The sequence below is a fragment of the Nematostella vectensis genome, chromosome 11, assembly GCF_932526225.1.
Source record: "Nematostella vectensis chromosome 11, jaNemVect1.1, whole genome shotgun sequence".
Lineage (NCBI taxonomy): Eukaryota > Metazoa > Cnidaria > Anthozoa > Actiniaria > Edwardsiidae > Nematostella > Nematostella vectensis.
In genome coordinates, this window is record NC_064044.1 from 14,039,743 (window position 1) to 14,066,310 (window position 26,568).

The window sequence follows — 26,568 nt, forward strand, 5'->3', positions numbered from 1 at the left end:
CTTTTAAAAAAGCGTGCAGCGCTACCTTAAAAGTGCGAAAAAGACTATTTCTTCAAAAACAGTCACTCTAGAAGATAAGTGTGAGCATGCAAATGTGATGAAGAAAGGTATTCTAAAAACATACTTATATACATATAATACTTAATACTCAATACATATACTAAATTTTGCATTACATTACAATAAATTGTATTTTAAAATAATCTCTTTGAATTATGTTATCTAATTTCAGATTTGGCAAAACACCACAAGATGTGTGAGGGCAAGCCTTTTTCTGACTGGGGCGTGGCCGAGTGGGACGCCATTGGCAGGGTGTGGTCCAACCTTCCCAACATATTCGGTTTCCTGATTATGTGGGGGATGACCATGAGCCCGCTGACACCAGACCAGCAGATTCGTTTACTGAAAGTATGTTACGATATTTCGTACTTGCTCGGGAGCAGCAAGATGATGATGTGTGTGTATTTGAAAGCGGGCGACACATTTTCTAAAATAGCGCAGTATGAAAATGCAATGTCATGTTATACAGCTGCTATGGAAATAGCGAAATCAAATGATGACATTCAGACTCAAGCAGATTGTTATCAATTGATGGGTGAAATTCATTGCAGGCTGCACGATTACGATCAGTCAATGGAGAATTTCCAACACGCACTTAGTCTATGTCAAAAGACAGGTGACGAGAGTGGTCAAGCTCGTGCATACCTGGGTATGGGTGATGCGCACAGGTCTCAGGGCAAGTACGAGGACGCAATGAATAACTACCAACACGCACTTAGTGTATTCCAAAAAACAGGTGACGAGAGTGGTCAAGCTAGTGCATACCTGGGTATGGGTTTTGTGCACAGGTCTCAGGGCAAGTACGAGGACGCAATGAATAGCTACCAACAAGCACTTAGTCTATTTCAAAAGATAGGTTACGAGAGTGGTCAAGCTCGTGCATACCTGGGTATGGGTGATGCGCACAGGTCTCAGGGCAAGTACGAGGACGCAATGAATAACTACCAACACGCACTTAGTGTATGTCAAAAAACAGGTGACGAGAGTTGTCAAGCTAGTGCATACCTGGGTATGGGTTTTGTGCACAGGTCTCAGGGCAAGTACGAGGACGCAATGAATAACTACCAACACGCACTTAGTCTATTTCAAAAGACAGGTGACGAGAGTGGTCAAGCTAGTGCATACCTGGGTATGGGTGATGCGCACAGGTCTCAGGGCAAGTACGAGGACGCAATGAATAACTACCAACACGCACTTAGTCTATTTCAAAAGACAGGTGACGAGAGTGGTCAAGCTCGTGCATACCTGGGTATGGGTGATGTGCACAGGTCTCAGGGCAAGTACGAGGACGCAATGAATAACTACCAACAAGCACTTAGTGTATTCAAAAAAACAGGTGACGAGAGAGGTCAACCTAATGCATACCTGGGTATGGGTGATGTGCACTGGTCTCAGGGCAAGTACGAGGACGCAATGAATAGCTACCAACGCGCACTTAGTCTATTTAAAAAGACAGGTTACGAGAGTAGTCAAGCTAAGGCATACCATGGTATGGGTAAAGTGCAAAGCTTTCAGGGCAAGTATGAGGACGCAATGAATAACTACCAACACGCACTTAGTCTATGTCAAAAGACAGGTGACGAGAGTGGTCAAGCTGAAGCATACCTCGGTATGGGTGATGTTCACTTGTCTCAGGGCAAGTACGAGAACTCAATGAATAACTACCAACACGCACATAGTCTATTTCAAAAGACAGGTGACGAGAGTGGTCAAGCTAGTGCATACCTGGGTATGGGTGATGCGCACAGGTCTCAGGGCAAGTACGAGGACGCAATGAATAGCTACCAACGCGCACTTAGTCTATTTAAAAAGACAGGTGACGAGAGTAGTCAAGCTAAGGCATACCATGGTATGGGTAAAGTGCAAAGCTTTCAGGGCAAGTACGAGGACGCAATGAATAACTACCAACGCGCACTTAGTCTATGTCATAAAACAGGTGACGAGAGTAGTCAAGCTAAGGCATACAATGGTATGGGTAATATGCACAAGTCTCAGGGCAAGTACGAGGACGCATTGAATAACTACCAACACGCACTCAGTCTATTTCAAAAGGCAGGTGACCAGGAGGGTCAAGTTAACACATACCGCGCTATGGCGAGTATTCACGAAGATATTTGTAAATACGAGGAGGAGAAGAAATGCATTCGTCAAGCAATCAGTCTTGCTGCAACGTTAGAGAACGTGCAGCCCAACCTAGGGGAGCTTGGAGTACTATACACGAAAAGTGGAGACTTCAACGAGGCGAACAAGTGTTACGAAAAGCAGCTTGATTTATGTTTAAAGAATGGCGACGTAGTTGGGCAAGAACAGACACATGTTATGATGGGTATGCTGCACCTGTCTCAAGGTAACCTCGATAAGGCTATGGAGTGCTGCCAACAAGCGATAGATAAGTGCGAGAAGAGTAGTAGCACGTATAGCCAAGAAATAGTGTATTGGATGATGGCTGAAGTGCATTTTATTCGTCTTAACTACAAGGAGGCACTTAAGAACTTCCTGCTTGCAGAATATAATTTTCCGAAAACTAGCACTCGCTTACTTTCTAATATATACCAGCGTATCGGCAAGTTGTATGTCTGTATGGGCCAGTTTGAAGATGCGGAATCGAATCTTTTAAAAAGCTTCATGTGCTACGAGCAAATCTTCACTAATCTTGGAAAGCTAGAAGACGCAAAAACTAATATCGTAGATACCTATATTGAGGCATATCACTCGCTAGTCTTTGTGTCAGTGGTACTCGGGAAAAAGAGCCAAGCCTTGTTGGTGTCAGAGCAAGGAAGATCGCGCGCCCTTAGTGAAAACCTTCAAACCAAATATGGACTTCAAGGAGATGCAACAAAGAACTCATTAGACCAAGAAGTACGTTTGTTAGTCAGTGGTACCTCGCCCTCGTTTGTTGTTGTATCATTGAGTGATATATACCTTCACTTATTCACTCTCTCATCTTTTACTTCGTTAGTTGTACATCCCGCAGCAATGCAAATGACAGATGAAGCGGAACAATGGCAAACTCATGTCAAATACCTGATCAACAGAGTTATATGTGATGCAAATCTGCACGTCCTTCAAAATCGCGATGATACCTTTGAAGACAGATCGCTGGACCTGGACAATGATGACGAGTCTGAACAACAACACGTGCTGACAGAACTCGCAAGGGTAACACTAGGGTCCAAGGGCCCAGAGAAGACGAATATAATCGGAGGCGAAACAAGCGGAAACAGAAAAGACAAGAGTGTCGCCAAGATGTGGGGCGGAGATAGTGAGTGTCACCTTGCTACCAGGTCTCCTTTACCACATACCACAGGAAAACCGAAGGCGAGTGACGAGGGTACTAGCGGTAAGGTACCACAGGAGCACGACGAAGACGTCTGTACGCCACCCCCAATAAGCAGTGCCGAGACACAGAGAGGGTTCGATCTACTAAAAGAGCTGTACCGGATACTTATTGAACCAATTGAGAAGGAACTCACCCAAGATGAGGTCGTGTTTGTTCCTGAAGGTGTTACGTTCAAGGTCCCCTTCGGCGCTCTGCAATCACCGGACGGGAGATTCCTCGCTGAGAAAAAGGCAATTCGTACTGGCCCATCACTCACTACTCTTAAGTTACTGAGAGAATGTCCTGAAGACAAGCACTGCAAACGTGGTGTACTTGTCGTTGCGAATCCAAGATCGAACGCAAACATATTTACACGCAACAAGAGTGGAGCCGACGTGGAGATGTCTTTTCACGAGAGGTTTGCAAATCTCCCTGCAGCAAGTAAGGAAGCTATCAAGATCAGAGAAATACTTCCAGACGTGACATGTTTGATCGAGGACCAAGCGACCAAGAATGCGGTGATGCAGAGTCTCCAGAAAGGCGTCGGTGTTATCCACATCGCTTCGCACGGTGACTCAAAGACGGGGGAAATATTAGTCGCACCAGAACCACGCATGGATAAGCATGATATCGCCGAAAAAGAGGAATACCTCCTGACGATGAAGGAAATCAGCTCGTGTCAGATCAACGCAAGTCTGGTCGTACTCAGCTGCTGTCATAGCGGCAGAGGCCAGATCAGAGCCGAGGGCGTGATGGGTCTGGCGCGAGCGTTCCTCGCTGCAGGAGCTCGCTCCGTGCTCGCAACGCTGTGGGCGATTGGCGACAATGCCGCACTGGAGTTCATGGAGCGCTTTTATCGTCACCTGGCCAGCGGATTGTCAACTAGTGCCAGTCTCAAGCGGACAATCCGGGACACCATCTCAATGAATGATAAATACAGCCACCCCTATTACTGGGGCGCGTTTGTTCTCGTCGGTGATGACGTCACTATACTGTAGAAACGTAGAAGGGAAGTTTCAAAAAAACTCTGGAACCCTGCAACACAGGGAACTCGGAGGAGTAAGCTCAGCTTGACTTGTTTTCATATTTGTATGACAGTTATATCTCATGTGTATTCTTTTTGGTACTATTCATCTCTAGGGTCTTTTTTGAAAAGGTGCCCTTCAGAGTAAGGCGCTAATTCGTCATTTGCTTATTTGAAGCAGAGCAATCAAGTCAATAACTTTTGATTGATTTTGATTTGCAAGTCGTAGCTTATTCATAAAACAGTGTAGTTGAGTGTAACCAAGTTAACAAAGTAAAACAAAAAGGTTGTGAACAGGCGCGTACCCAGGATTGGCTGAGTGGGGTGGGGGGGGGGGGGGGGGGGGTGCGCAGTCATAGGAATCATTTAGAAAAAGCAAAAGATTCGAAGATTTCTTAAGAAGAAATGACCCACTTTTGGGCCGCCAGGGCACCCTGCACCCCCCCCCCCCCCCCCTGTGTACGCGCCTGGTCAGATGTTGAAATTAATTCGAGGAAGCGAATGTTTTTTTTTTTAGGGTTATTCGAGAGGGAACAGCGGATCTAAAATGGGGTACAAAGTGGAGTTTACAGACGAAGCTATAGAAAATGCTGTCAGAGTGCTTCTTTTGCAGTGTTTTGGACCTAGAGTCAAATTTCCCTTTGTCCGCATCATTTTGGATCAGCTATGGCCCGCCAGTCTGTGGCATTTTGGACGCGCACGGAAGATTGCGAAAACGGTCCTTGTACCTGTCGCTGTTGGGATATCGCAAATGTTCTTATAATAATAAGCACGTGATAGGGGGGTTTGAGGGCTTGTTCCGGATAATTTTGTTTTCCACTGGGGATTTTCAACATAATGCTTCAAGGGAAGATCTCTAATTCCTGCAAGAATAGTCCTCCTATTTAACCAGCATGTTCGCTGCTATAAAAGTCAAGAACCACTTCCAGCTGGGACAAGATAACCAAGGGAAAATGGTTAGCTAAATGAGTAAACGAATCCAAGCTCAAAGTTGTAGCCTGAGGCCTCTAACCGTTATATATTATTTATTTATTATTTATTATAGTATTTTAGGTAAAAAAGAAAATCCTATGTAGTAAATATTTGAACTATCACAGGACAATATAGTTCTTCTTGCATAGATCTTGACTTGATGATTACAAAAAATGTGGATATTTTGGGGAATTTAAGAGAAATTTTAAATAATCGACAGAGTTGAGGATTTTAAAAATTCTAAGAGGGGGAGAAAACGAAACTCTAACAGATAACGGGCGGCGAACGGGAATGGGGGCCCTCTCAAAAGTTTATAAGCCGATGTGCTTTTTAATGGACGTCCGGTTTTTACGTTTGTCTAAATAGTGCTACAAATAAAGTTACATTTAAAAACCGATAACTTCATAAAAGACGATATTATAGTTTTAAATCTGTTTGTATTCATCTTTATCTTCACTCTACATCAACCCCAGGAACCCCCTACCCTCTCATATCACTATCCCTCCAGCCCCCCGGCCACTTCCTCCCCCCACTTTTTGAACCACCCTGCAGCCCCTGAATAAACAATGCGCAACAACAATAGAAGTTGCGTATTGGTCAGGGAAACTGCGAAAAGCATACACAGGAGGAAATGCAGTTTAAATTGGGGTTAAAGGTGGACCTCGTGGGAGCGGGGGTCCACCAGAAACTGTTCATAACACTAAACTTCCACGAATATGTTACTTTTGCTTAGCGGCTATGGCATAAGACGCCGTTCTTACCATGTACCGTGTGTCAAATGCAAATGCTTGCAAATGAACCAAGTGGATGGTTTCACCTCAATTTGCATTTGGGATAACGGTACATAGAAAAACGGCGTCTAAACTAGGCGTTCTTGGAAGGATCGAGGTTTTCATGATTCATAGCTCATCCATTCCCGCAAAATATCAATCGGGTCCTGTGTCCCTTAAACAAATTTCAACAAACGAGGGCATGCTACAGACAACAAGTCTGATTCTACTGGTAAGTTTTCAATTCCATGTTAAATAGTATAATTATAAAACAAGTTAAAAATCTTTGACTAAACAGCTTCTTTATGCTTTACATGTTATGTTACGAGTATTACATCTTGAATAGACTCAGACTTGTGCCATACTGCTGTTTTGGTTGTATTTATAAGATATTGAGAAATATTTTATCATTCTGGAATGTGCAGTTCCAGAAAATATCCATAACCCCCTCTTGAGGGGCTCGGAGGTATGACCCCCACCCCCTGTAGAAAATATATACAGTAACTGTTAAGGAAAAAAGGGAATTTTACCCCCCCCCCCCCCTCCCCTCTGGAAATTCCTGGGCGTTTGAACACCTCACCCCGCCTGGAATTTCCAATCACCTCAATGGGGGGGGGGGGGGGGTATGGATATTACTACACAATATATTATTATCAATAGAGCAGATTTTACTGTTGGATGTTTAAAATTCATAGTAGTTCAAGTGGATTTAGTTCGCAAATAAAAAGCGACTAAAAAATCTCCCTCGTTTTTTTTCGGCAGTTAAAGATTCGTAGCACTAATCTGACCCAGACTATCGGCTCATTCCTTTGGAGTCTCTTCAGCGGGTGCCTCCTCTTCCGCAGGCGCGGGTTCTTGTTCTACCGGGGCCTCCATTTCAGGCTGGTCTGTCGGAGCGTCTGGCCCAGTGTCTTCTGGTGGGCCACCATCTTCTGCTGGTTGGTTTTCTGTGAAGCAAACGAAGGAATGAAGTTAGTCGAACCTCATTAATGGACGCCATCAAAATGACAATGACCATGACCATTTGGTCACCTTGTGTGTTAAATTTAAATGTTTTTTGTTTGTTTGTTTGTTTGCCTCCTCCTCCTTTCTCCCTTATCATCATCATCCTACGGCCTCGGCCAAGATGTCTCGCACAACAGTTTGCGACACTTTGCGATCGGCCATGGCCGTTACTTTCCATTTCTCTCTCTTTCTTCTCCCCCACCCCCAACCGTCAAAAATTGTTTGCCAAACAATTTACGACTTCCCTGATAATAATGCTTGAAGATAACGTCACCTGGCCACAGAACCGGAATCATTCTAAGAATCTGTGAGAAGCGCACTATCAGAATACAACATTTGCTCTATTTATTTTTATCGTTGGGCGTGCAATAGATATTGCATTGAGAAAAATGTATTGCTAAAGAGCCGATATAGGCGCTAAAACAAGAATTTACGAAACACGCTCTTTTCTTATTGTACCTTCTTTGCTTTCTTCTGCGGCGCCTTTTTGTGCAGAGTCTTCAGCCCTGGCACCAGCCTCGCCCGAGACCGCCTCTCCTGCCGCCGACTCACTGTCTGCATCTTTTGCCTCCTGCCTCTCGTCCTCATTCCCCTCCGCGGCTGGCGCTTCGGCAGTTGTCGCGCCCTGAGTGGCGGGAGCTTGGGTCGGCTCGCTTGCGCTGGGTTCTAATATATTGAAGAAGAAAAAATTATCAGAGGTTTTATATGTATTTTTCACATCCAAGCTGGTGCTCGTTTGGAAAGTAAGAGAGAACTTTCAAAGAGCTCTAAAGACCAAGTAGAATATCTGACCCAGCGGCGTAGCCAAGATTTTTAAAAGGAGGGGGGCCAAAAGGCCATTTCAAGGCATTTTTTCCTGTATTTTAGATGGTGTCTCATACATTTACTGTATTTTTGGCTGCTAGAAGGGGGGGGGGGGGGGGGGGGGTGCCCGGGCCCCTGCCCCCCCCCCCCAGGCTATACCCCTGTGACCTGAGTTTTAACTTCTAACACTACACTTCCTGAACTATTAACATAATAGGAAAGTATTCTCGGTACTCACCTTGGCCTTGGTTGTGTTGGCTGCCTTCCTACTATCTCGACTGTTAACATTCTATGTCACATTATTTCTCTATTACAATACTATCGACTGCCAACTGTTTTATAACTGGGTGTTTCTCTCTGACAAACTTAGTTAATCTTAAATTAATTTATATGCCGCTTTTTTTTAAACCAGACCCCTTCACATTTACTGTTTGGTAGTCTAGGTTAAGAATCTTTTTGCTAAAGGACTTCTGTTGTGATCTGTTGCTGTGATATCAAAGAAGATCTTTTGCCAAGATTTGTGGATTCCTTTTTTTTTCAAATTTTTACATTGACCGATGTCCCCTGTGCTTCAGTTTTCACAGTTTACTGCAGCATGGAATTTCACATCAGGTATCATGAGGAGCCTTTACCCTCAGTATATTTGCAGTAAACACAATTTTTACATTTATGTTTTGAAGGCAATGAATTGAGATTACATTTATTTCAGTTCAGTTTTATTACACATGCTGGTAGCAATGCCTTTTGTCACTGCGCTAGGCTGGCAATGTGAAAGACACCAATCAAAACAAAAAAAAGAAAAAATATGTAGCTTTGATTGACATGAATTTCACTGGCCAACCAGAGAGCCAAATAAATACTTTAACATCCTTTACCATGGATGATTGAACCATGGTAACCATGACCATGGTGGCGTGTGTCGTACTATAAGCCCAAATATTTTTTTACTCAAAGAAACAAGGCTTGATTAAAGGGGGTTTTATAAGGTTTTATAGTAGGATAAGACTTTTTTCAAAATCTTAATTTTCACCAGCCATGCACGTGTGCCAGCCTTATTTCTCTCACACCTTATTTCTCTATAATGACATGGCTCTCGTTATGATGTTGTTTAGTCATGAAATTTTAAATTTTTAATGTTTAGAATTATATTAAATTTAAACCCAGGCACCATTGCACAAGGAGCACAGTTTTATTAAATAATCTTTATTTAACTGATAGTTTTGTACTTATGTATAGCCATACAGCATTTGATTAATAAATAAACTATTATAAATTATTACCTTCAAACATTCACATACATAACTTAAAAAAAATATATATAAGAATGAATTATAGTTGCAAAACATTGGTGAAATATAAATGACTTCTGGTCAGGTTTAAGTTTTCTTTTGACCTGGGTAAACAGAAAGTAAAAAGATTAGAAGAATGAGATGAGAAGGAATTTCTCGAAGTGAATAGTGTGTTTTTCTGAGTGCTTATGTAAATACCTCATGAGGATCTGAGAAGGGGTATTTTTAAGTGAACAGTATGCATTTCTCTGAGTGCTTATAAAGTATTTTGTGGGGATTTGTAAAGGGATTTCTTGGGTTGAACAGTATACGTATATTTATTTTCTGATATATATGTAATTAGAGTACTTTACACACAGACAGTGCGTTTATAAGGTCATGTATGGCCGGGACACTAATAAATATTTCACCTTTAATGACAAAGTTCAGTAAAAAACCCAAATAATTTAGTTCTTTTAAAAAAAAGATAAAGATTAAAAGGAATTCCTAGATAAGAATTAAAGATAGATCTTTTGTCTTTCTTATTTTAGTGTTAACTAAGTAATAATTAACAGTGGGTTACATATATACTTAGATCTTAGAAAATCAAATTGAAGAAATAAAATAAAACTTCGAATTGAAGTAATAACGAGATCACCTAGTGTCAATCATTTGAAACAAGCTTTGTTTCTCACACTGACATATGTAACTACATTACTAATACACAATACATAACATTAGCAAGAAAACAGGCTCAGAGTAATGTCTCATTTGACCAATATTTAGAGATTACGTAAGTATGTCACAACTATTTCTTTGCCAAAGGACAAAAAAAGTACACCATAATAATGCTCACACTAACCCAACACTTACTAACCTAACAGTACTGCTTATACTGTACACACACCCTAACCCAATAGTACACGTAATAACACTCACCCTAACCCAATAGTACACCTTATACATACACCCTAATCCAAAAGTACACCTTATACACATACCCTAACCCAGTAGTACACCTAATACGACATACACCCTAACCCAACAGTACGCCTTATACACACACCCTAACCCAACAGTACACCTTATACACACACCCTAACCCAACAGTACACATAATACACGTACACTAACCCGACAGTACACTAATACACACACCCTAACCAGACAGTACACCTTATACACACACCCTAACCCAATAGAACACAAATTATAATAACACTCAACCTACCCCAATAGTTCACCTACTGTAATACACACCCTAAACCAACAGAACACCTTATACACACACCCTAACCTAATAGTACACCTTATACACACACCCTAACCTAAAAGTACACCTTATACACACACCCTAACCGGACAGAATACCTTATACACACACCCTAACCCGACAGCACACCTAATACATACACCCTAACCCAACAGTACGCCTTATACACACACACTAACCTAATAGTATACACCTTATACACACACCCTAACCTAAAAGTACACCTTATACACACACCCCCTCCCAACAGTACACCATAATAACACTCACACTAACCCGACAGTACACCTAATACACAAACCCTACCCTAATAGTATACCTTATTATAAACACACCATAACCCGACAGTACATCATTATAACACTAGCCCAACAGTTTACCATAACACACACACTAAACCCAACAGTACTACCGTAATAACACTCACCGTCAACACTCTCATCACCCTCTGCAACTGGAGGAAGCGTTGCTGTTATTTCTGGTGGCATTGGGCGTGGCTTGTCATCAATAACAACCTCTTCTTTAGCTGCTTTCTCATACGCCTCCTGGCGAGCAATGACCTCTGCCTCTTCATCCATTTTCATTTTCCTGAGCCGCTCCTGCTCAGCTTGTTCCTTTTCCAATTGAAGTTGGGCTGCTTCCTCTTCTTTCTTGAATTCAATATTATGAAAACTTATATTATTATGGTGTCATATCATCGACATGTGTATTATAATGGCTTCATGTCATATAAATGTGTCTTCTACAGTTCAAATTGGTTCACAATACAGTACATGTCTTATCATTAACTTACACGACATTTTATTTAAAAAAAATGTCACAAGCTCCTAAGCTATGTATATTAACCCCTTATTATCTTGCATATTCTACTCGAGAGTACTTTGAGAGTATCGACTTGCAGAATAATCATAAAATTTATAGGCGTTTACGAGTGTTTTTGGTTTGTGTTTGAGACGGTTTAGACTTCGTGGTTATTGAAGTAAACACAGGACTTTGAAAAATATTTTTATCATTTCGCAAGCTTCACATTTCGTGAGCTAAGCATAGAGCAGGGATTCCGAATAACCATGGTTGGTCCATGTTGTTTTAGTATTTGGTTTACATCGAATTTCGAAAATTCTGTCACTGTTTTAGAAATTGCAGAAAGTTTATGTGGTTACAGTTACCTTTGCCGCAAATTCTGTGTTCTCAACGTATTTTCGCAGCCAAAATGCCAGATACTCGATTGGGTCAACTGGTCTCTTATTGACGATCTCGGCCAAGCCGAGCGACAAAGCCTCCCCTACATGTTTCTTTAGATATTCAGAATCCATCCTTGGTGTGGAACCACTAATTTGTCACTAAATTACGGTCTAGAGTTCGATATTTCTGGCGTTTTCGTCTCAGATGTAAGCTTCTTTCAAAACATCTACTCTGTCGATATGGTAACTAGTGCGACCGCTGATTGACATATTGGGCTCGGAAACAATTTTGACCAATAAGAACAGCTTTTACAAAGAAGCTCAAAACGAAAGATTCTAGAAGTCTAACGCGTGTCGTGATTGGACAATTGTAACTTTTGGCCTTTTCATTTCGCAGTTTGTATACAGGAAGCATGTATTTATCTCTAAAATAACCGTGTTTTAGAAGTATTCCACGCAAAATGGAAAACGGAGCAGATAGCATCGTTCTGCTTGGAAATCAGGTATTATTTCGTATCGGAAAAGCCTCATAAGTTCGTTCGAAATGCGCTCTCAGCTGAGCAGTGATAACTACTCTTAGTCACATGACTTTATTTCAGATATAACTTTCTAGACTAGATTAGGCAAAACTGATAACCATGCTTATGTTAGATTGTAATTCGTTTTACTCGGTTTAAAGATATTCTTTGGTTCCACCGGTAGATCATTTAACCCGATTTGTAAGCGTATATGTCGATGAAGCTTGTTTTGATTCCTGTTGATTACATCTTTGTTGTTTTTTACTGACAGGATGTTCGAAATATTTATAAAGTATCCCTTAATTAATAAATTTAATAATGAACTTCAAATTTTGACGTTTGAACTTCAAATTTTGACGTTTGATGCTGAGGTTTATGTCACATCTCCACCAGAAATAGCCATGCACATCTACGGGGGAGGAGGTGGGGGGGGGGGGGGTATGTTCAATTTAAAAATAAATTATGTTTTACTGAACAAATGTATAATAAAACATAATTTATTTTTAAATTGCACAAAGGCAAAGAGAAGCCATTCTTTATCAATTGAATCATTACGCCTAAGGCCAGAGATGGACTGCATTTTGGTTGACCAACGGATTGCGTGATTGTCAAAGTAAAGTGCACACTCTTAGCCTATCAGAATTCTGATAGTAAGTACAACATACAATAGTAAGAATAACCAAATATAAGAAGGGCAAGGAAGTGCTTGCCTCAGTGCACATCGTAGCTATCTTAGTTATGAAATTCGTGTCAATCAAAACTGATCACATGTTGATTGTCTAATTTTTAAAACTTTGTAGCTTAGTAAAAATAAAGGTAATATCATTTTTTTTTAATTCAGCGTAACAAACTGTGTTCCTCCTGCCCTTGGTTATCTAGTGATTTTCTAGATATCCCGATGTTTCTTTCTCAAAGAGGTTTATAAAGATTTGTCTTTTGTAAATATTGCAGCTGTCCTTCATTGGCCAGGAAGCAGAGAGTGTTCCTGGAATACTGGGCAGCAAGTATGGCAAAACCATCACAAGACTGGACCTCAGCTACAACCAACTGAAGTATGTTTAACCATCCTTCCCAATCAGTTTTATTTACACTTCTCATAGTATACATAGTTGTCAATACAACTGCATATATTTTAACTGCACAAATGATGCAGTCCTAATACTGGGAAATGTGTTTAGGCTGAACCTTAGGAGATCAGAGGGGCCAAGGATAGGGAGGGAACATAGGGGTCATGGAGAGGGAGGTTCTGTGGAGAGGAATGGAGCATGGAGAAGATTGCCCAATAGAGAGGGTGTAATATTCATTGAATGTGGTGTTTTTGTCCTGCATCCCCTGACCTTGTTAATTACTGTTGTTCCAGGAGCCTAAGTGGCATCAAGAGTTTTGAAGTTCTAGAAGAGTTGATTCTAGATAATAACCAGCTCAGTGATGACTTGGAAATTCCTGTCATGCCGACTCTTCACACACTCACACTAAACAAGAATAAAATATCCTTTCACACAACCAGTTCTTTCATGTAGAAATAATGTTTTTTTAAGAGCATATGACTTCCTTAGCAATGAGGTATTTGTTTTCGAAGTTTCAATTACATGTGATATTGAATAAGAGGGAAGGGCTGGGTGAAAGAGTGGAAGAGTGATTATGCTTACCAAAGGTGGCCACTTATTATGCCACTTATTATGAGCCTCTCTGTAAAAGAGACTACATTCTTCTAATTCATTTTTGCAAGCAGAACAAGGAATAACTGACTACATACATAGCTTGATATCTCAACTACACCCATTTACTTGTTATTTTTTCTTGACAACTTTTACATTGTTAATTTGGAAAGTTTGCTTGAGAAGATTTCAGGATGTTTACCCAACCTAAGATACCTAAGCATGCTTGGTAATATGGCATGTCCTAATGAGCTGTCGTTTACAGACCACGACGAGGAGGACTATCAGAGATATCGGTGAGTGGATAATGGATGCTGCCTTAGATATTTGTTCTACCTGAGACATAGGGACCTTAAACAGACTCTTTCAGCCGCCATTTTGTCATCCTAGCAAAGTACTAACTGTGAAAAAGCATCCATTTCCATCGGCTGATTTGGGGAAGCCAAAGCAATATTTTCAATTGAATTTTGTAAATAAAGTATTAAACTTTGTGTTTAGATTGTTATTTCGAGATTTCAAAACAATATGGGACTTCCAATTAAATGAAAACAACAACAAAGGTGTAGCTGACAAGGGCACTTCATGACGGCAGAGAGTCAATGACGGCACACACGCAAGATTTTAATAGCGCTACCACCTTTTTCAGAGAAATACAATGATGCACAGTCATCATCCCTCCGACGTTGTGAATCTTTAGTTCGCTAAGTAGACATGAAGGAGGGAAGATGTAATTAAAGTAAAACAAAGATGAGAAAAGATAAAAACTGAAAGACAGGACTACAAGTAGGTTAATAATGAACTATTCTGTTCTCTCTCCTATAAGGCAACTACTATATACTGAATGTAGGTGAATGATAAACTATTCTATACTCTCTCCTCTAACACAGCTACTATATACTGCACAAACTACCAAAGCTCAAATTTCTGGACTCAAGAACTGTCAAGGAACAAGAAAGACAGGAAGCCATGCGGGTTGGCGCATTCATGAAGATTGTTACCCCTAGTACAGCAACTGTGGTAAGTGCACGGGGAGCATGAAAAAAACATTTCACTCCATTAGAGTCGGCTTAAATGAAGGGCATCTCTTTGAGATACTTAGCAGTTGATGGTCATCTGATTTGCTCCAAGAGCCCCCAACAAGCTGCTCCTCCCCCTCTCACAACCCTGGCCATGGACATGTGTGGTTATAACCCTTGCAAGTGAGAGAAGATCCTCTTAACTTTTCTGCTATTTCACAGAAAACTGGTAGCCCCACAGACAGCGATTTTGATGGCTTTAAGTACACACCGCTTCCCACAGAGACTGCAAGCTCAGGCGAGCACCATGGTACCTTTGGCCGATGTCGCTATGTGTATTACGGCAAGCACTCAGAAGGCAACCGTTTCATACGAAACAGCGAGTTATAACACCAGGAAAAGCATAAGAAACAGCGAGTTAGGCCTAGTTTAAACTCCATTCTTTCCTTGTACCGTTCTAAATACAAATGCATGAAAATGAATCAATACCATTGTTCTACGTTCATTTGTATTTGGAACGGCACATGAAAAGAACGGCGTTTAAAATAGGCCTTATAACACCAGGAAAAGCATAGAAAACAGAGAGTTATAACGCCAGGAAAAGCATACGAAACAGCGAGTTATAACACCAGGAAAAGATCCAGTGTGTTAATGTTTACAATTGTGGATTAGCTTCCACAATTGAAGGAACCACATTTCTTTGCTTTTTCTGTTAAAAACTATTTTTACTGTTATGTATCCGGGAGATGACTGGCAGCAGTCTTGCTTTTGTCCCTGGGACTGTAGCTGGCAGGGGGACCCAGAGGGGGGTGGGGTGGGGTGGGTGGTTGGGTTTGAAGTACAGCTGCTCTACCAAAATCAGAGTTTAATGTGGACTTTTCAACATATGAAAGAAAATATAGGGTTTGCCCCAAAATACAAGGCAAGCTCCCCCTCTTATCCCCACAAAAAGTATAGCTTTAATTTTGTGGCAAACTAGGAAATAGCAAGTAGGGCCACGACAGATGGGGCAAGGAGATCGTAAAAGAGAATTGCAATGGAATAACTTTAAAAAACATAGCCCCTTGCTTGGCGCTGCCGTCTTATGGCTATATCCCGTTTAGGCGAGTTCTTCAGATTTTGTGCGGGAGGGCTAATTCCTAACAGAGAAAACTAGAAAATATTACACTCTCGTTATCATCAAACGTTATTTTAGTATATTAAATGTTAGGTTTGCTATTTTTAAAATATCAAATGATTTTATTAACCTGTTTTTTACCGTGTAATTAAAATAATTTTATCAAGGCTATTGCTATTTTTGATGGAGGAATTAAGCAAATTCTTTAAGACTGTTAAAAATAAAGAAGGGTGATCAGGAAAGAGAAAGTAAGTAGGATAGTTGATGACACAGGAAGCGAGCAGGATGGTGGATGATACAGGAAGTAAGCAGGATGGTGGATGATACAGGAAGTAAGCAGTATAGTGAAAGATGCGATTCCTTCCCAGGTCCCTGATGCTCAATCGCGCCCGAGCTTGCAGCTCGAGCCGCCGCCAACAATTCGCCAGGAAATAATTAGCGTAAACGATCTAATAAATGCCCCCTATGTAAAGATCGCCTCCTATGTAATGAGCTCCCCTCCGTCCCCAAGCTTATAGTTTTATATTGAAAGCCTCCCTCTATTAACCGTCACCCGCTCCCCTTCCCTCCCAGCTTAAAAAAGAAAAACAACATAGGAATTCCGGTAAAATAAATCAAATTTGATTGCCTTCTTGCTTAATCTAAGCGAGTATAGTAGCGTCTTGCTCAATATCAAGAACTGCTTAGGCTATATTTTAACGTGACCCTGACTATTTGAATCCCCACTGCACTTGGGTTAGTTAATTGTGAGTTAATAATGAACGCCCCAATCTAATAAACGCCTCCCATCTATTGAACAACCCTCTCCACGACCATCGACATTTTTAAAACGCCCCCGGCCTTTATTACATCATTTACGGAATTACAACAATAAATGATGACCATGAATAGAATAATATGAATTTTCTTTGAGTAATTAATTTTTTTTAATTTGTTAGCTAATGGAATCGGTTTTACATTATTAAACATTTTTAACCCTATTTATAGTAAAACAATCCTACCCCCCCCCCCCTCCTACTCCATATTGATTCTACTTCCAAAGTCATCCTTAGGGAGGGTGATGCACCCCATTTTTTTCCCCTTCTTTGCGGGGGTTTCCCTTTATCCATAGTAAGAATATATATACTCCATACCTTTGGGAGAAAATATGAGCAAATAATGTCATTTTCCCAAGGAAATAAAAATACGTTTGTCCCGTGAATCCCAAGGTGAGTACAGTTTACAATGGAAAAATATATTATGCTCTTTAAGACCCGCATACATTAATTAATCAATAGTCGTATATTACATTTTGATCCACACAAATTGAAACATTCTACCTGTCCTACGAAAAAAACGAAAGCAGGAGATGCTCATTTGATACGTCGTGCTGTAGTTATAGCACGACGACAGCGAATCGACAAGCCGTAATGTTGTACAATAGTTGCTATTGTGATCGTGTACATAGTAGCCTTATGGTAATCTATTGTGATCGTGTACATAGTAACCTTATGGTAAGCTTTTGTGATCGTGTACATAGTAACCTTATGGTAAGCTATTGTGATCGTGTACATAGTAACCTTATGGTAATCTATTGTGATCGTGTACATAGTAACCTTATGGTAAGCTATTGTGATCGTGTAAATAGTTACATTATGTTAAGCTATTGTGATCGTGTACATAGTAACCTTATGGCAAGCTGTTGTGATCGTGTACATAGTAACCTTATGCTGAGCTATTGTTATCGTGTACATAGTAACCTTATGGTAAGCTATTGTGTTTATCCTCAAACGCAATAGAACTGAGTTTGGCACGACGTTAGAGACAGGCCGTGTGAGCTACGGCAAAGAGTTTGAAACACTGTAAAGGAAATGTATGCCGTCATAGAGGTGACTTAGCCACAGGGCAAACGCCGTTCTTTTCACGTGCCCTTGCAAATGCATGCAAATAAACCATGCTGAATGTTTCTGGAACGACACAAAAAAGAACAGCGTGGCTGTCCTAGGTATTAGATCACGAACGGAGCTCCGAATGGTGTCGGTATTTGACTGAGCTCGGTATTATGACTTTGGTCGGGTTGAAGCCGTCTAGGTCGTTGTTCGGAATGTTCGTTGCGTTATGACAAAGTTTCGATGAAGGCCAACTAGAGGATCGCACGGGATGTAGTCGGCATTCGGCTCAGCTCGATGTTATGGCAAGGGTTCGTTTAAAGCCGATTGGAGGATCACTCGGTATGTCGTCGGTTATTCGGCTCAGTTCGGTGTTATAAGTATGGTCGGGTAGAGTCCGTCAAGGTCGTCGCTCGGCATGTTGTCGGTCCCCTGCATGCGGTGTATTTTCTCCAAGTGTTTGATAAGCTCGAGCTTTTCGTAGTCTGGTAAGAATGACGCCTTTGCTGCATTTAAAGTCTGAAACAAAAAAAAAGACGTTAGCAAGGAGTAGTATTTTGATATATCGACCAGTAAAAAAAGATTCTCATACTTAACCATCCCAAGATGGCTAGAATTTCTAAAGACCACCAATTTCGATGAAACCGCAAAACGCTGGTTTTCATACTGCACTGTAGCATAGATATAAATTGTAATGAAAAACAATAAATTATAATAAATTATCCCGCTTCCGTGCACCGCATGATTCACAGCATTAAAAGAAAATAAAAAAGTCCCCGCTATACTACTGAGGTCGCGTATTGCGTCTTACCGCTTTTTTGAAATCCTCCTCCCCGAGCCCTATTTCGTCATGTGCAACGCGATATTCGTTCTCTATCGTTGTGTCACACACCAGCGGATCATCGGAATTTAACGAGAAGTTCGCGCCATCTCTCGCAAACCTAGAAAACATAATTGCGTAACAATTAGAGTTTTCAAAATGACAATAAACGATGAGAGACGACTTGGTGAGGTCTCGTGAGGCGAGGTCTTACTTTAGAATAGGGTGGCACTTGAAGGGTGGAGGAACGGCTCCCGTTAGAATACTAGACGTCGGGCAGGTCTGAAAAAGAATTACATTCAAACATTTCCAATTTATGTATGTATGTAGTAAAGCTCCAATAGGAGTTCGCAACAGAACGATGTTTCTTATCAAGTGCCCTTTAATGCGTACTGTTAGTAAAGCACTATTATTATATTCCTTTCCATCCTTGTAAATAATATCACACGTCTTTTTCCGATCCTTTTAGCTAACGGCTTCATGGACGGTTAACATATTTTGTGATAAAAAAAATATATATATATACAGTACTTGTAATACTTCTTACATCGAACTTATTTTTAGTGTTCCTCGAGGACGCGATCACAACTTACCTCCAAGTGAATGCGCCCAATGAGAATACGATCACTACTTACCTACAAGGAGTGTTGTGATCGTGCTCTTAAGAAACGCATTCACTTGGAGCTAAGTGGCGATCGCGTCCTTAAGGAGCGCATACACTCCTTAAGAACACGATCGCCTATTCTTAAGAACACGATCGCCACTTACCTCCAAGTGAAAGCGCTCAATAAGAACACGATCACCAATTACCTCCAATTGAATGGACTCCTTGAGAACACGATCACCACTTACCTCCAAGTGTATGCGCTCCTTGAGGACGCGATCGTAGAGTTCCTCATCCTCGAGTGTGTGGTACCCATGACCAATACGTTCAGCATGTAATTGGTCTAATGCCTAAGGGGAAAGGGGAGATATCAGTGTTTCCAAACACCTTAAAGGGACATTCCTGCTTATGTCAATAGTAACTTGGCCAATTTTATATTAGGTTTTGTTTCCAAAACGTACTTCCATCAAGTAATGGCATTTACTGACCGTTTAGAGGTAAAATAACAGTAAATAATACTTGGAACGGGTAAACGTTAGCCGCCTGATCACCCTCCCTCAATTTCCAACACCAAAAATAGACCCTGACAATTCAACACACGATGATGCAGTGTTGTTTATGAGTCACAAAGAAATTTCATAGTTATACTATAAAAAAAAATAAAGAAAGAAATACCTCTCTGACACTTGCAGCTGGTCCAGCTTCCCCAGCATGCACGGTCCGATGGATACCAACTCTTCGTGCTTCCTGGTATATCACACATTACATATTATATACTATACTCTTTAGTAAAACCCGTTCATAAATGGAGTGTGCATAGCATACTTTAGTTAAATACCGCATGGGCTTACATTTTTGTCCAGAAAGCATTCTGACTAGTGGAAAGCAAGATCCGCCCCTAATTAGGTTTTTGGAATTTCAAACAGAAAATTAAAGAAAAAAGAGAAATCGGCTACTCTGTACAGTCTGTTGTTTATACAAGACATCAAGTACAATGGAAACAAAATGAGTGCGCCCCTAAACTATTATGATTGTGCTTCACAGCACCTTGTGTTGACTTATCATTTCATTTTTCACCTTAAAGAAAACTGTAGGTTGTGGTTAACCATAAAAAGTGTCAGTTATTGAACTTGGGAAGTGATAAAGGTGTTTGTAGTGATAAAAAAAGGTTTGTGCTCAGGGTCCCAAGGAAGGAGGAATTCTCATAGCTGCTGGGTTTACCTCAAAAGCCATTACATGGTTCTTGGTGGCAGGGGTTTCCCCGAGAGATTCATCCCCCGCAAGATCTATCCCAACTACACCAGCTTCTTTGAACTTCTCACATAACTCGACCACCTCTAGAGACCAATCTGAAAAATAAAAAAAACAATGGAGGGATGAAATAATGAAGAGAGAAAGACGGGAACGAGCAGGAAGGGTAAGAAACCCATATGTATCAATAGGCGCATACAGATAAAAGATCAGTATTTGACCTATTTCTCATTAAAAAAAAGTTTTGGCAGTCAGGTAGGCGGAGGGGAAGGGGGGGGGGGGGTGGGGTTGTGCACACACCCTCCTGTGTAAGCGCCTGACCAATCTCTGGAATCCAACAGAGTAAACACCATTATTTTTGTATATGTTGCCAACCTGAAAAAAGGGTATGGGTCATGGTCTGTAAATTTCACTTGGATTAAAATATTTCAATATGGCTTAAATTTGTTCATTTTCTAATAACAAGTGTTATACTACCCACCATACCACACGGAACATGATATTAGCAAAAAGGCAACCCCTTAATGTTGTTACACAACTGAACCATATAAAAAGACTGGTTTAAACCAGACAATTAGTCAAAACCCTTTCTTTTTATTTTCCAGCAGGTCAAACACAAACTTCTCCTCCCAGTTATACACTGCTGTCACAAGAACCCAGCAGCAAGCAGAAACACTACAACCTCGGGTTGTGTTCACACTTGTATACCTGGCTCATGTCTCATACAACAAAGTATGCTCCTAGCCACAACTCTGAAGTCGACTTGGCCTCGCAAAAAGCCTTGATTGACAGCCTCAACAACTTCATCCGGTGTCACATCTTCTGTTGCAAGAATGTGTGGGGAGTAGCGAGCTTCAAAATAAATGACTCCATTTCTAGCTTGGTCCTCGCAGAATTCATAGGCTATTCTTTCAATAGCATTGAGGTCACCACTGAGAAGAGAAAAACACAGAAATACTTGAAAACTTGCAACCTAATCAACTATTGCCTGCATAGTTGGCAGTTTGGTTGGGTTCAAGAACAGTGGGCGACTTGTGCGACTACACAAAATCATTCATGGTTTGTATTACTAATTTTTGTATGACTGCATCAGAAAGCTGGGTCAAGTGAAAGGGGCAGAATTGGCATATTTGCGGAAAAAGAAACTACTCTGAAACCCAACAAAACTGAGCTGAAGGATAGCAGGTCCATTAGAAGGATAGGCAAGCATGCTTCTTAGGCATGTGGAAGGTTCCATTCTACTGTTTCCTCACCCAATCGTATTGCCCATATCTTCTAATGATCACAAAATGTACATGATAAAAATTAATTCTGATTAAAATCAAGTCTTTTTTTGTGCATTTGACATTTGATTTGGATAAACTATAGGCATCAACAATAAACAAATTGGTCAATTGGTATTGGTTATTTTACTTATTAATAAACTGAGTCCCTTCTGCATACCTGTCAACCCCTGTTAAAGCCGCATTGTCACTAGTTTACTTCCGGTTGATTACCTAACAATATCCAATTATTTTTAACGGAAAACGCGAAAAATATTTCGCGTATAGAAAGCTCTCGCACACAAATCCAATATTATCTTACATCTCACAAGGGTGTTAGATAAATTTGGACTTGGCAAGGGAATGTTTATTTTAATCATTTGAATGGAAAATAGGCAACATGTTGATTTTGTATAGCATATTTTTTGGAAGCGACGAAAATCGCAAAAAAAGTGTGAGATCTGATGCTCAACACGAGAGAAGAGGACAAAAATCCTGAAAGCCTAATGTGGGAGAGTTGACAGGTATGCTTCAGCGTGCAACAGCTCTTGTCTTCTACATTATAGATCTTTTTATACAAGAACAAGTACAAGTTTAAATTGATAAAGAGCCCTTACAAAACGAGCATGTACAAGTGCACACATAAAAAAACAGTGCATATGCTGAAGGAAAATTCTAAATACTCACACAATGGTCTTGATAAAGACACCAAAACACTGCAAAAATTTCCTTAATGAGGAGGGGTGTTTAAGGCTGACAGACACATAGTCCCGCAGTTTGGTTTCATCATAAGTGGGCAGCTTAATATTTTTCTTTCTGAAAAAAAGGAAAAACATCAATACAGCATCATCATGGGCCAGAGTACAAATAATTAGGGCAAGCAAAAAGATACGGTTTGTTTCATAAGAAAGTAGACCTCCCCAAATCTGGTCACAATAAATACTGACCGCTAACCTATTTTAAAAAAGGCTGCCCGGGCAATAAATGCAAATGATAGAAAGCCTAATGGGTAGTAAGTATAGGTGGTGAATAAACTCAAGAGATGTCAGAACCATAAATAAATTACATTTCATGGATGGTCAAAATGTTTTTATTGATATATTCAAATTTAAAACAAATATACAGGGATCATGGGTCTTTTTAGGCAAAGAACTGCCATTTGCCAATCACCATTTGCTGTTTGCACTCCCAACGTTTTTGCAGTCTTAAAGAAGCTTAGGAGACAAGAACAGTGGAACAAGATGAGTAAGATATCAGAGCAGTAAGGAAGAAATGAGCTAGGGGCTAAAGCAGTAGAGGGACCGATGAGCTAGGAGCTAAAGCAGTGGAGATCTAATGAGCTAGGAGCCAGGGCAGTTGGGACCAAAAATGAGCTAAGGGCCGAGCAGCATTGGGGTCCAAATGAACTTGGGGCAAGAGAAGTGGGGCCCAAATGAGATAGGGGCCAGGGCAGTGGGGTCCAAATGAGCTAGCGGCCAGGGAAGTGGGGTCCAAATTAGCTAGGAGCCAGGACAGTGGGGAAAGAATGTACGAGGCTCTGTATAACAGCAGTGGCATTCTATAAAGTGGTTACCCTCTATTTAACACTTATTAAAGTCCAAAATGTTCTCTCTCATATTTACTGTAAACTTGACCCTATTTAGCAGTCACCTCTTTTCACCCCAATGACCAGAATCTTTTACTATAACTTGGCCACTATTAACTTAGATACATCAAGTGATGTTATGGTCTTATATAGTTTGTGAAAGGATAGATGTAGAGCTCGTGTTTTTGACCATTTTGTTCCTTTTGTGTCTATAAATAAGAAAAACTCTTATAAGAGGTCAACCTCTATAAAGCGGTCACTTGGCCCAAGGTCGACATTAATAGAGGTTCGACTTTAGTATAGCATTAATAACGTCCACGTAGCCAAAATCATGCTTTCATGGATCACACTTCAAGTTAAATATTGATGAACATGGTCTATGCCATCTCGATAGGCATACATTTGTTAGATAAACATTTTTTTCGGGGTCACAAACAATCACGTGTACGTTTCAATTTTAGAAGAAAGTACAAGTCGACAGACTTACCTAGCTAAATCAATAATCGTCGAAATTCGCAAAGCACCGTCTAAATGAACGTGTAGTTCCACCTCAAATAAAGATAAAAAGACATTAGATACTCATGTTTCTCTAAACTAGTCTAATGTTTCGATTAACCGGTATTAATCGTTCACGGTATGCCCTGTATTTTATAGAAAAGCCATAAACAAACCAAGTCTTACCTTCGATTTGGCTATGTGTTTTAAAGACATAACTTGAATAATTGCAAGAAAACTCCTAAGCAAGTAAACACAATCAATCAATTGTATCTTTTCTTAATTAGCCTGTATCCTATTTTTCAAGGTTCCGTTTTCGAGCGTAATCAAACAGCCATTTGTTTAGCAAGGGTTGTTTTGGATCATTTGTTTTCCGCAGGGAATTGTTGATTTCCCAGAGTTCCTTGCAGGGGATCGCTATTACTTTCGTTTTTCCCCAAAAAGAAAAGCACAGTAAATTGACTTCACTTGAACAAGTCAGAAACAATTCTTAATTGTCTTATTCTTGTCTCTTCATAATAGTATAAAAAATACTGGCAAACACTGATTTTTTCTGTAATCGTCTTATCGTAAAAATTTCGAGGAAGTGACGTCATCGGGTTTGTCGTAAGCAGCGGAAGTGAGTTTACATGCAGTAGTTCACCAACATTCAAGATGGCGGGAATATGGAGGACGTATCAGCGTTTGATGGTTTCTCATCCATGGACCACGCAAACCGTCAGCGTAGGTAAGGACACAAATACGATGCACTGCAAAATACTTGGCTGGCTTTTGAGTGATTTAATTTTTTTTAATTTGATACCTATCGCATTTTATGAGCGTAACCTTTGTCACGTCAATACGTTACGTAACAAAACGTGCAAAGGTTGCTTCTATTTTTTGTATGTGAATATCGAGTGTTTGCTTCTTGTGATGGCTATTCTACAGGATTTCGGGTCAAGGGTCTTTCATAGACTAGGCATAGGTCTGCATTTGGACCCCTACTATTAGAAAGTAATAAGTAATAAGTAAGTTAACGACCTCGAACAGATTCGGTTGTTCATGTCAAATATCTTACAATTTCAATGTCTATGCTATTTTTTAATGATTTATATTCCAGGCCCGTAACCAGGAGTTTTCATTTTCTCCGAAAAAGTGGATCTAATTTTTCCAGGGGGGGGGGGGGGGAGGGTTAGGGAGGGAGGAAGTTCTCTGATAAAACTCTAATCACCTCAGAAAGAACAAAAAGGGATTTTTTATGCCTTTGCAGTATCTCCACGGGACGTTTATTGTTGGATTTGGCTAAATATCAGAGTGGTCAAGCTCATGATTTTTAGTTTTGTCTACAAATAGCATGTCTATTGAGAACCAAAAGTGGACCTTCGGCCGTTGTGGGGGGAGGGGGGCGTGTTCGGATAACTTGAAAGCTTCACTAACTTTTGCACTATTTTCCGTCAATCGTGTGCTGTGATGTACTGTGTTTGAAGTAACTTTGACCCAGCGAACCATGTAGTTGCTTATTTACTTTAGAATTATGCCTTTGGCAAACACAGGTAGCCCAAGCGTTAGAATGTAATAATCACTCTCGAAAATTTCAGTGATGTTTACCATGATTATTATATCTTACTTGTGATTCCGCATAAGACAATAAACACCTGGCCTGTTGCCAGGGGCTGGGGGGCTTGGAAGAACCCCCACTTGACTGCAAGGTCACTTGTAATGAAGGAACATTTGTTACCACTGCAGGTATTTGAGCTGTTAATGATTAAATAAACAAGTATTTATCTGAAGCCCTGAAAAAAATCAACCCAAGCCAAAAAGTGGTAGGGCTATAGCACTGCCAGCCCCTCCTCTCCCTCCCCCTGTTATCAATGATACAGTCTAACTTACACATTGCCTTCATAACAAATTGTATATAAAAAAAGGATAAAAGACTAATCTATGGCACTGTAACATCTATTACTCTTTTTTGTCACAGGTGTGGTGGTTGCTTTTGGGGATGTTATAACACAACAAGCAATAGAGCGCAAAGGAATAAATCATGATGTGAAGAGAACACTTAAAATGGGCGCAGTGGGGCTCTTTGTTGGGCCTATCATCCGCACATGGTATTTGACCTTGGATAAGCTTGTTGTCGCAAGCAGGAGACCTAAGCTAGATGCATTGAAGAAGGTGTTCCTTGATCAGTCCTTATTTGCTCCATGTTTTATAGCAGTTTTTTTTGGAATTAAATGCACAGTCTCTGGACAGACGTTGGATGAATATAAGCAAGTGCTTCGAGAGCATTATCTCAACACTCTTATTGCTAACTACAAACTCTGGCCAGCAGTTCAGATAGTCACCTTTAGTATCATTCCATTTTCTTACAGGGTCTTGTTTGTGCAGTGTTTTGCTGTGTTCTGGAATACATATCTATGTTGGATGGCTAATAGACCTTCTGAAACTAACACGGAACTAGTGAAGCAATGACATTAATTACATCAAGGGATAATTGTAGCTCCCTTAGGGAATCAATGTCAACTTGAGGCTGCTTATTTACATTTGCAACACCTTTTTATAAAATTTAGATTTCTCGTTTTTATGGTACTTGATATTTTATTTCTAATTACCGTAATGATTCGAATAAGTGCCCTTCTTTAAATAAGCGCCCCAAAAATAAGCGCCCCCCCTTGACCTCGAATTTTGAGATAAGTGCCCCCTGCCCTCCTACTAAAAAAGA

At 40.5% G+C, this 26,568-nt stretch overlaps 5 protein-coding genes across 12 annotated transcripts in view; 3 read left to right on the forward strand and 2 right to left on the reverse strand.

Annotated features, from left to right (window-relative positions):
* The window catches only part of LOC116601203 (tetratricopeptide repeat protein 28-like), a 37,455-nt gene extending 32,758 nt beyond the window's left edge, over nucleotides 1-4,697 (forward strand). For 4 of the 6 annotated variants that reach the window (XM_048734737.1, XM_048734734.1, XM_048734735.1 and 1 more), the window contains one exon: nucleotides 233-4,697. In XM_048734737.1, the coding sequence (XP_048590694.1) occupies nucleotides 253-4,377 (4,125 nt within the window). In that variant the 5' untranslated portion in view covers nucleotides 233-252 and the 3' untranslated portion in view covers nucleotides 4,378-4,697. Of the gene's footprint in view, nucleotides 1-232 lie in introns of those variants that run through there. The other 2 variants (XM_048734738.1, XM_032361939.2) reach the window with 2 other exon arrangements.
* Nucleotides 4,698-5,795: 1,098 nt separating this feature from the next.
* LOC5517560 (skin secretory protein xP2) lies at nucleotides 5,796-11,941 on the reverse strand. The gene is made up of 4 exons (XM_001637477.3): nucleotides 11,662-11,941; nucleotides 10,923-11,145; nucleotides 7,610-7,816; nucleotides 5,796-7,092 (listed from the first exon to the last, which is right to left on the reverse strand). Exons 1-4 carry the CDS (start codon nucleotides 11,806-11,808, stop codon nucleotides 6,947-6,949), a joined length of 723 nt encoding a protein of 240 aa, XP_001637527.3. The 5' UTR covers nucleotides 11,809-11,941; the 3' UTR covers nucleotides 5,796-6,946.
* Nucleotides 11,942-12,010: 69 nt separating this feature from the next.
* Nucleotides 12,011-16,457, forward strand: LOC5517559 (leucine-rich melanocyte differentiation-associated protein). The gene is made up of 6 exons (XM_032361937.2): nucleotides 12,011-12,179; nucleotides 13,146-13,246; nucleotides 13,555-13,681; nucleotides 14,009-14,148; nucleotides 14,740-14,869; nucleotides 15,091-16,457. Exons 1-6 carry the CDS (start codon nucleotides 12,138-12,140, stop codon nucleotides 15,256-15,258), a joined length of 708 nt encoding a protein of 235 aa, XP_032217828.1. The 5' UTR covers nucleotides 12,011-12,137; the 3' UTR covers nucleotides 15,259-16,457.
* A 345-nt stretch (nucleotides 16,458-16,802) lies between these two features.
* Nucleotides 16,803-24,304, reverse strand: LOC5517558 (adenosine deaminase). Of its 3 annotated transcripts, none has more exons than XR_007314263.1 (11): nucleotides 24,057-24,304; nucleotides 23,863-23,924; nucleotides 22,478-22,606; nucleotides 21,237-21,460; nucleotides 20,499-20,626; nucleotides 19,953-20,024; nucleotides 19,526-19,627; nucleotides 18,888-18,955; nucleotides 18,665-18,794; nucleotides 17,545-18,372; nucleotides 16,803-17,436 (listed from the first exon to the last, which is right to left on the reverse strand). XR_007314263.1 is itself a non-coding variant. In XM_001637476.3 (10 exons), exons 1-10 carry the CDS (start codon nucleotides 24,084-24,086, stop codon nucleotides 18,217-18,219), a joined length of 1,101 nt encoding a protein of 366 aa, XP_001637526.1. In that variant the 5' UTR covers nucleotides 24,087-24,304; the 3' UTR covers nucleotides 16,803-18,216. The 3 variants fall into 3 exon arrangements, 1 of the variants encoding a protein (XP_001637526.1); XR_007314262.1 differs by having other exon boundaries at nucleotides 17,473-18,372; XM_001637476.3 differs by having other exon boundaries at nucleotides 16,803-18,372.
* A 75-nt stretch (nucleotides 24,305-24,379) lies between these two features.
* Nucleotides 24,380-26,426, forward strand: LOC125573915 (protein Mpv17-like). Its single transcript, XM_048734753.1, has 2 exons — nucleotides 24,380-24,597; nucleotides 25,828-26,426. Exons 1-2 carry the CDS (start codon nucleotides 24,525-24,527, stop codon nucleotides 26,316-26,318), a joined length of 564 nt encoding a protein of 187 aa, XP_048590710.1. The 5' UTR covers nucleotides 24,380-24,524; the 3' UTR covers nucleotides 26,319-26,426.
* The last annotated feature ends 142 nt before the right edge of the window (nucleotides 26,427-26,568 follow it).

Coding starts and splice junctions, on each gene's coding strand:
- LOC5517560 (XM_001637477.3), bottom strand. CDS start 11,808: ATGGATTCTGAATATCTAAAGAAACATGTAGGGGAGGCTTTGTCGCTC. Junction 11,146..11,661: donor ACACAGAATTTGCGGCAAAG/GTAACTGTAACC, acceptor ATTGAATTCAAG/AAAGAAGAGGAAGCAGCCCA. Junction 7,093..7,609: donor CGCAGAAGAAAGCAAAGAAG/GTACAATAAGAA, acceptor TTTGCTTCACAG/AAAACCAACCAGCAGAAGAT.
- LOC5517559 (XM_032361937.2), top strand. CDS start 12,138: ATGGAAAACGGAGCAGATAGCATCGTTCTGCTTGGAAATCAG. Junction 12,180..13,145: donor TCGTTCTGCTTGGAAATCAG/GTATTATTTCGT, acceptor TAAATATTGCAG/CTGTCCTTCATTGGCCAGGA. Junction 14,870..15,090: donor CCCCTAGTACAGCAACTGTG/GTAAGTGCACGG, acceptor GCTATTTCACAG/AAAACTGGTAGCCCCACAGA.
- LOC5517558 (XM_001637476.3), bottom strand. CDS start 24,086: ATGTCTTTAAAACACATAGCCAAATCGAAG. Junction 23,925..24,056: donor AACACATAGCCAAATCGAAG/GTAAGACTTGGT, acceptor TCTTTATTTGAG/GTGGAACTACACGTTCATTT. Junction 18,795..18,887: donor AAGTGCCACCCTATTCTAAA/GTAAGACCTCGC, acceptor TATGTTTTCTAG/GTTTGCGAGAGATGGCGCGA.
- LOC125573915 (XM_048734753.1), top strand. CDS start 24,525: ATGGCGGGAATATGGAGGACGTATCAGCGTTTGATGGTTTCTCATCCA. Junction 24,598..25,827: donor CACGCAAACCGTCAGCGTAG/GTAAGGACACAA, acceptor TTTTTGTCACAG/GTGTGGTGGTTGCTTTTGGG.